The sequence below is a fragment of the Botryllus schlosseri genome, chromosome 12 (assembly GCF_051294905.1).
Source record: "Botryllus schlosseri isolate E-star chromosome 12, Bs_hap1, whole genome shotgun sequence".
In the NCBI taxonomy this organism is placed as follows: Eukaryota; Metazoa; Chordata; class Ascidiacea; order Stolidobranchia; family Styelidae; genus Botryllus; species Botryllus schlosseri.
This window is the reverse complement of record NC_137247.1, coordinates 10,280,404-10,289,334: the sequence shown is the minus strand read 5'-3', so window position 1 is coordinate 10,289,334 and position 8,931 is coordinate 10,280,404. Positions and strand designations below refer to the sequence as shown.

The following is an 8,931-nucleotide window of genomic DNA, read 5'->3' as shown; positions in this document are numbered from 1 at the left end:
TTTTGAGATTTTGTCCTCTTTTTTGAAAATATAGGTCACATTTAGAGCAAAATGCGAGTGATATGCCGTAAATTAGCACAGACGTGACGCTCCGGCGGGTATTTCGGAGTGAAAAACGGTGATTTGAGCTCTGAGCGGAAAGTTGACCTTTTTTTAGTCAATCGATCACAAAGTGGGAAAAATTCACCGATTTTTGAGAATACTTCTCCAGTTTTGCAAGTCTCAAATTTCTGAAAAAGTGTCCTGTTTTTAGATTTCCAAAATATGGTAAGCCTAGTTCACGAGCAGTCTTTCTTTACTAAGGGTTTTAACATCCACATGCAGCCAAAGTTCGAAGAACTTATTGACAAATTTGATCTCAATAAGTTCCACAGCTATTGAAGTAGCTTACATAGGTCAATATAATATAGGCTGACCATATTTTGGAAATCTCAAAAGAGGACACTTTTTCAGAAAATTGAGACTTGCAAAGCTGGAGTAGAATTCTCGAAAACCGATGAATTTTTCCCACTTTATGACCGGTTGACTATAGGTGGATAAATACGCGATCAATTTATCGATTTGGTAATCCGGCCCGCCAAGTAATTAATTTTCCCATATCAGGCCCGCCGACCAAAGAAGTTGCCCGCCCCTGATTTAGGGACTAGTTCATTGCAATGCAATTCTTACAAACGAGAGTAATGCCAAATTGTAGGTAAGGACAGTAATCAGGTATTACCTGTCATTGTGTAGTTGAAAGTCAATAACACCGCTGTAATCCAATTTAAGCATAGCTATGAGCAGGGATATCTAGGTATCCCTGGCTGAGAGGTTTTACGGTAGCCTTCATAAAAAAACACTTGATGGCGTTAGATTGGCTGGTTGTCAAATATGTTGCCTAGTAACGAAATGGAGTACGTTCCGTTCTTCGCAGACTGCTCGTGACGAGTTCTCTGTTGTCGACGGTTTATCCAAAGTTCTCGAGTTTCGGTTTGCTTGTTCGATTTCATAGAGTAGAGTGAATTCCTACTTTAATATTCAAACAGCGAGATAGAATAAGTCGAAAATCGCCCGCGCGATAGAACCAATTGAAATTAACCGTGCATTATCCGTTTTCCAGCGTTAGAGGCATTCAACTAAACTTGCTTCAGAGGTGTTGTGGCGTGACAGAAATATCGTATTGTCGGTAGGCATAAAGAATCTGCAAACGCAATATTCTCAAAATAAATCCAAAAAATAATAAGAATCCACCATGTCCATGACCGCTTTGGCGATGGAAACCAAAGGATTTTCCTTGAAGGCTTACATGAAAAATTCAAAGGTGAGAATGCAATATACCTGGTTACTATATGACAGAGTCCATGATCATGCAATAGCAAGATTATTGTTTTCTATCTTAATATCTACCTGTACCTGGCTACAAATATCAAAGATATATGGTTCAAAACTAATGATGCTGCATATGTGCATTGTGTAACTTAATGCTGTCTATATAATAGTCCAGATATATTTCATTTTGATTGGTTAATTGCTGTCAAAGTTATCTCATTCAATTATATTTACTTATCATATTTAAACATTAGGCCTACACATCATTCAGATTGTACAAACCATGCTAAACCAATTCTATATTGTAAACTATATAATCTAATCCACGGATCAGTTTAGCACATTTAACCTGGACTAGTAACTCGTAACATTAGAGCCACATTGTATAACCATTCGATATTTATAGTCCAGTTATGTTTCGTTTACCTTTTTACCTCTTCTTTAATATGTTACATTATTAATACTGAGCTGGATTTGCATTACATTATACTCATCTGCTAAATCCAGCTCTGCTTCAGGATCGATGCCTAGCGATGTAACGTGACTTTAAATTTGAACATTGCTAGCATGTAATATTGTAACAGGTCGTCGGCCCACCGAATGCGGGAGCATTTAAACAGCGACCAGCAAAGCCTACAGCGTTCAGGAAATTTTACGAACGCGGCGACTTCCCAATTGCCCTCGAGCACGACACAAAAGGAAACCGAATAGCATGGAAAGTAAGAAAATTAGTTTTATTGTTGAGTTTTACAGGCATTTTAATGTTGGTGTTGTTTTCAAGGTGGAAATTGAAAAACTCGATTATCACCACTACCTGCCATTATTTTTCGATGGATTATGCGAAACGACCCACCCGTACGAATTTTTCGCAAGGCAAGGAGTCCACGACATGCTCGAACACGGCGGATCGAAAATCCTGCCCGTCATCCCGCAATTGATCATTCCCATCAAGAGTACGTTTTATATGTCTTCCATTCTCGCATCTACTGATAGTGTAATATTCCAGATGCTCTAAACACGCGATGTCCGCCTGTGATATGCACGACATTGAAAGTCCTCCAGCACTTGGTGGTTTCGGGAGATATGGTGGGAGAGGCACTTGTTCCGTACTACCGACAGATTCTTCCTATTTTAAACATATTCAAGAATAAGAATCGTAAGTATTCTAACATAGAGAAGATAGACCTATCTGCTGCGTACAATATGTAGTGCATCGAATTTTTGTGCCTATTCGGGACTTTTTTGTGTTCATGGACAGTCCGCAGCACTCTGGCATGAATAACGTAAACCATGGCTCCACTGATGCCCCATTACTGTTGTTATTGAAAAATCACTGATGTTTGGTGATTTCATAAATGTAACACTAGCTAGTCTTGCGACATTTAGGAGATGCGCAAATTACACTCAAGAATATAATATTTCGATTAAAAATCATTTTGAATGTGTAAACACCACTGATATATGTCTTCCCAAATCAGATTTTGTGAAATACGGTATTACTTAACCTGGCACGTCAAGTGCAGGCAACGTATAGGCTACTGCTACCATAACCGTAGGCTACGCTGACTTATGAATTTTTACTCAAGTATATGTTTGCCTAGTTCAGAGCGTTTCAAATATATGCATTAATGTCAGCTAATCCCTTCTTTCCAATAGTCCCCGGCCACCTAATGAGCCAGGAAGGTGGTGCCAGCTATGTATAAATGTTTTTTCAAGCTTTACTGTTTGTTTTTTAGCCTTTTATTTCTCAGTGTGCTCAGGTCAAACAAGTAACAAGTTACAATATATTCTATATCCCCAATTGTCGATCAGTGCAAATTCAACAGTGTTGCTGTGAATAACCACCCGTTACTGATATGCTTAAAGTCGCACAGTAGCTTATTTATCATATGGTTGAATAAGATTGTATATGATATAGTTTGATTTTTACTGTGTATAACTGCTATGGCGATTGTCTATTTCCTAGTGAATCCTCTGCTGCCGTCTTTCAGAAACTGCATATGTGCATATCAGATAGCTATGATGAACCTAAATGAAACCCGCTATAATTTAAGATTGGGATTCTAGAGTTGACTTAAATCGCACTGTTACCCTGATCACTTATGATATTCCAGATGTGATTACCTGTACAAAATGAGACACTAGAACAAGACATTACAACTAGGTGGAATATTAAGAAATATATTCAGTTATTGTTATGTGGGGTTGTTATTACAATTTCATGAGTGAAAGTGATGCAAACATGTTCTTAAACTAATTTCTACTTCATATACATCCCCAGTTGCTGACGATTACTCCTGACTAGTGTCAGCCGAAAATATTCGGGTTCATTTCAATATGAATATACTATACAAAATCCCCAGTGAAATGTAATTAGTTTTGTCTAAATAAATTTTGAGTAGAAGTGGAAGTCGGCAATACCAATTTGAGTACTTCGAAAAAATAAAAGTGCTTCGTTACTGACCACCTCAGCATGCGGTGGTGTAGAGTTTAAGTACCATAAACCGCAATCTTGTAACTATACAATACATGTATTGGAAAGCATATTTCTTTTGTAGTTAACTCTGGAGATGGCATCGATTACAGTCAACAGAAGAGGGAAAACATTGGAGACCTAATACAAGAAACGCTGGAGGCCTTCGAACGGCACGGAGGGGAAGACGCATTCATCAACATCAAATATATGGTCCCGACATATGAATCTTGCATGCTAAATTAAAAACAATTCACTCATCCTTCCATAACATTTTCGTATTTTCTTTGAAAAATTTCCGATTTTTATCAACTATAGCATATATATAGTTTCGTGTCTGACTTACAGATAGTTTTACCGGTATATTCTTGATTGATTCAAATGGCCTTGCTATGTTAACTTGGTAGCTTGGAATTGTACTTGTTACACTTTGATATTTGGACCTAGAATCCTGATATTTGTGGGCTGTCCGGTATGTGCTGATTATCAATTGTTTTAAGTACTTTTTTGATCTACTAGCAAGAGCGCAAATATACAGTTTTACATGAAATATTTTGTAGATATGACTCGGTTATTTGATATGTTCGTTCTGTGATTTATTGATTATTACTGATTGAGACTAGGCGTGCAAGAAGCAGTCAATTGCCAATGACAAGTTTCAATATTGTAAGATCCTCGTAACTAATCGTTGCGCAAAAGGGAACTCGAAAAACTATATTCTGTGAAACTGATGCGGGATTGTATAGTAGGGTTATCATATTTTGAAAATCTGAAAAGAGGACACTTTCAAACTGTACAGAGTTACATTACTGGAGTAAAATCCGGAAAAAATGGTAAATTTAGAGGTCGGTTGACTAAAGAAAGGGCTACATGTTGGAACACTACTTCACTACTCATCTCCCATATCTCAGTTGAATTTTAACCAAAATTTTCGAAAAAGATGACATTTTAGGGCGTCTTCCGAGGACACTTATAAAAATGAGGACAAATCCTAAGTGAGGACGTATGATAAGCCTATTCTGTAGCCGCGGGTTACTGTGACGACGACGATTTCAATCATTTACTTAGTACTTGATGTAATCCAGTGAAGAGGGTTAGTAGTTTTGCTGTAAAGTCGAAGTAGTCTAAAACATAAAACTCTTCGAGTAAGTAGGACAACTTAGACACTACTAGTGATAGTTCATCACTAGGGCAATTATTTTTGGACATGTCTACAAAAAGGAAAAATTAAGTGTTTTAATGTAAATAAATATATCCAAATTTTCATTTTTTAGAGCAAAATCTTGTGTTTTAGGTCAAAAAATAATCGCACTACTCACCACATTGAAAAAGTAGAAGTAGGCTACTTCATCGTCGCAGACCATTGACCACCCCTGGCCATGGTTTTGCATACATGAAACTTGTTGGGTCCTAATTATCATAGGCATGAATATTTTTGGCATTCATACAAAAAAACTTTCATAAATATCTATATTTTAAAAAAGATTTATTTTTGAAATTTAAAAATTTCATTTTGGGAAGTTTTGACAGCTAGTTCCTGAAATGCCAAAAATAATCACGCCTGGGTACATTGACAGTAGAATTCTAGCCGGACGTGTCTGCTGTCTTGAATTACTACCGAATACTAAATATATCTACTTGAATACTTTCCAAACGTCCGTTTTTCATTTGTAATGTTTGCTAGCTCTGGGGTTAGTGGTCTTTTCTTCCAATTTTGTCGAAGTATTATATCGATGACTATTTTGACAACTGTTCGCTCGGAATCACATTAGGAAATGAACATCCTGTTTAGTCGAAAGACGAATACCAAAATATCAAGCTTTTTGAACCCGGGTTTAATGCCGCGTCGGATGCTATTCTGTGCTCCTCTTCCCCCGTGTCGCTATTCTTAGGGTGACAAAAAAGTCCAGAAAATAGACCCGACGAAAGAACGCACACACAAGGTCGACGTAGATGCCAGTTAGAGAGACTGCAACTGGTCGTTCGGCATCCTCCTATCTGTTCGTTGTCATCGCATTGTACATTTGTGTGTGTCTTGTCCAGATGAAAATATAATCTGACGATTATTGATATTGAAATAGGAAATTCTCATATGATGAAGAGGAAGGGAGTTTATTTTCGTTCGCACTGTCGAGGTCCGTAAACGATGGTGATGCGAAGGAAACGCAAGGTTATCGGGCAACACCAGTTCTCCTCTCCTCGTATTCTTGAAGTGCTGGTGGCCTATCTGAATAGCCGTGTATACCACTTCTTTGATCAAGTCTTTGTTCTGTTGTGGCAAAAACAAGCGAGTATTTGGTCTGAGTCGGCCGGGGATTGAATCCACGACCTACCAGACCAGTGATAGGCGACTACATGACTAGTGATTCGCGACTTTCATTCAATACAATACAATATAGTTTAAGTATTCGACTATCGACCCGAGCATATCCATGGGTCCATTGATTCATCACCGAGTATCAAATCCAAGTCCAAATCAGGGAGCAATTGGTCGAGTCTGAATCCGAGTCCTATAATTCAGTCAGGCTCAACTCACTTCTGTGAAACTCTTGGGTAATATCGAAGGCCTAGGGCTCATAACATACTAATTTTTCACTATCAACATGCTTATTCGAACAGATGAATGACGGTTTCTGGGCCTATTTTTCAATTATCGGTCTTACGTTAGAGTCGAGACTTGAGTAGGCTATCGAGTCATGCGCGGTGACACGAATACAAGTCGGGTATTCGAGTCATTACAACCCTGCTTCCAGGGCCGTAAGAGTACTTAATCATGGCCCTCCCAAAACGTTGGTCTTGCCCCCCTCCCATTTGGTGATAAACCAAACGAGCGAAGCCCCCCAGACCCCCTCCGCCTATGAGCTGTTTACTGCTATCTGCTACATTCGGCGTCCGTTTAGTGAGTCAGCCTTTCTCGCCTAAACGCGCGAGAAATTTCTATAATTCATTAATGAATCAGGAGATATGATCGGGAATTGCGTATACATTGCTATCAATTTTTATCCTCTATCCGCTCACGTAATCTGATTTACCGGTAGAGCTGAGTGAGGTGTGTTTGAAAAGGTAGGTCCCCTCAATAATAATTTAACATCTCCGGGTGTATACCCGTTGGCGGGAACGAAACAGCACTTCGTCAGGCCCACCAAAAATACTTAAGTCTTGGGCTCCCATAGGGTGATAAACTATAACCACCATCACGTTGTTCGCTTTTGCCATGAAATTATAGTTGTACTGTTTAGTGAGCCAGCACGAAGCGCGAAAATTTTCGATAATTCGTGTTAAAAACGGCCAATAAGATCGGGAATTGCATATATATTGCTATAAATTTCTTGTCCTCCTCTCTGCTCACGTAATCAGATTTACCGAGAGATGCTGAGTGAGCTAGGTGTCTTTGAAACTGTAGAGCCCGTAAAAATATGAACATCTTTTCACGGCGGACCCGTTGGTATGAGTTCGTTACATGATGTTATTTCGTGACCTCCTGTCTGCTATATCAAAAGATATAGAATCGCCCAAACGTAATAAACTAAAGGATCACACGATTTCAGATTGATATTTTTTCCCTGGCATATAATTTTTTTCCTGCGGGGTGGTGTTTGTCTTGTGAGGTTCAGATTTCCAAGACAGGAACATTCGGCGCCAGTCATTTAGGCGCCTATATGGACAATTAAACCCACGTGTATTTTGTATATATAACGACGTTTTCGGTCAGCATAAGGGCAGTCCTTTGCGGCCAAGGTTTTCTCGCTGCCGATCGTTCTGGCACACTTCTTGGAGTCCCATGTTACATGGCCTAAAACTTGATATGTCTTGGTGCGTCGTAGTGCGGTAATGGCCAATGCCGATATGCTTATTTCTACAAATCTTGAGCATTTTTTTCTTTGGGTAAGAGTATACCCAATAATCAAAATATTTAGCGACTTGAAATCGCGCCTAGCGCGAAAAATTTTTGAAAAAGTTGCATAAATTTTAAAAAAGTACTCTATAATTTATCCTAATTCACGAAATAATTTTGGGCCCTGTTCGAGCTCGACCCCCCCAAATGGGTGTTTTTGGGGTGCGGCAGTTACGGCCCTGCCTGCTTCTATCAATATTTTCATTTTGTCTAGGGTTACCATACGTCCTCTTTTAAAAGGATTTATGCTCTTTTTTACTTTTCTGAAAGTGTCCTCGGAGGACGGCCAAATGTCCTGCTTTTTCGAGAATTTCGGTTAAATAGGGCAAAATCCGACTGAGATACAGTAAATCAGCACTGACGCAGCGGCGGCTATTTCGGGAGCTGAGACGGAAAGTTGTCCTTTTTTTAGTCAACCAACGGATCATACGGCAGAAAAACCTGTATTTCGGGAGTTGAGCCGGAGAGTTGACCTTTTTTTAGACAACCGACCTAACATCGACCTCGCCCTTCGCTACATGCCACCTCATTTTGTCGCTTGCGTCTTATATTCTTTGCATTACTTTTCATTCAGTGTGCATGCCTTTTATTTACTTCGCCTAGGCTAAAGGTGGGTGTCTGATCTTAATGGCTACTCCAAGTTGTTTCGACACCTTCCTATCTTCTCATTGTATCGCAGTTTGTGATGCTTTGAAACGATGAAAATATTAATAAACCTGATTGATTGATTGAAGTGGGAAAATGACCATTTTTCAGGATTTTCATCCGGTGTCGCAATTCGCCAGTTAGAAAGTTTTGAAAAACTGTCCTCTTTTCAGATTTCCAAAATATGGTAACCCTAATTTTGTCGCAATATGGTGGTCTTTGGAACAACTCGGAATATATTGGTGGATGAACGAATAACTGTTGTTCTGATAAAATCTACATTGTACAATCGTACATAGCTCCAAATGACAAGACTTTTTCGCGTGACACCGTTTCCATATTTGAAATTGAGTTTAAATCTTATCAAATGGTTTTTTTTAGCATATTTGCAAGTGCGCTTAGCACCAATATGGATGACCTACTCATTCCTTCGAATCACCATACGCTGGAGGGAGATGAAGTCTCCTGAACTAATACTGTGACAGAGAATAGTAGCGCTGTGAACTCGATGGAGTTCAAAGCGAAAGTCGCAAGCGATCGTTAATTCATGTGTTTCAGGAAGTGTACAACTTGCTGGTCACGTTAACACTTACCAATATCCTAAAACTGC

At 39.1% G+C, this 8,931-nt stretch overlaps 1 protein-coding gene across 1 annotated transcript; it reads left to right on the top strand.

Moving 5' to 3' along the window:
- The first annotated feature begins 944 nt into the window (after positions 1–944).
- Positions 945–4,331, top strand: LOC145452269 (parkin coregulated gene protein-like). The gene is made up of 5 exons (XM_080330485.1): positions 945–1,300; positions 1,893–2,027; positions 2,090–2,261; positions 2,315–2,464; positions 3,867–4,331. Exons 1-5 carry the CDS (start codon positions 1,232–1,234, stop codon positions 4,025–4,027), a joined length of 687 nt encoding a protein of 228 aa, XP_080186611.1. The 5' UTR covers positions 945–1,231; the 3' UTR covers positions 4,028–4,331.
- The last annotated feature ends 4,600 nt before the right edge of the window (positions 4,332–8,931 follow it).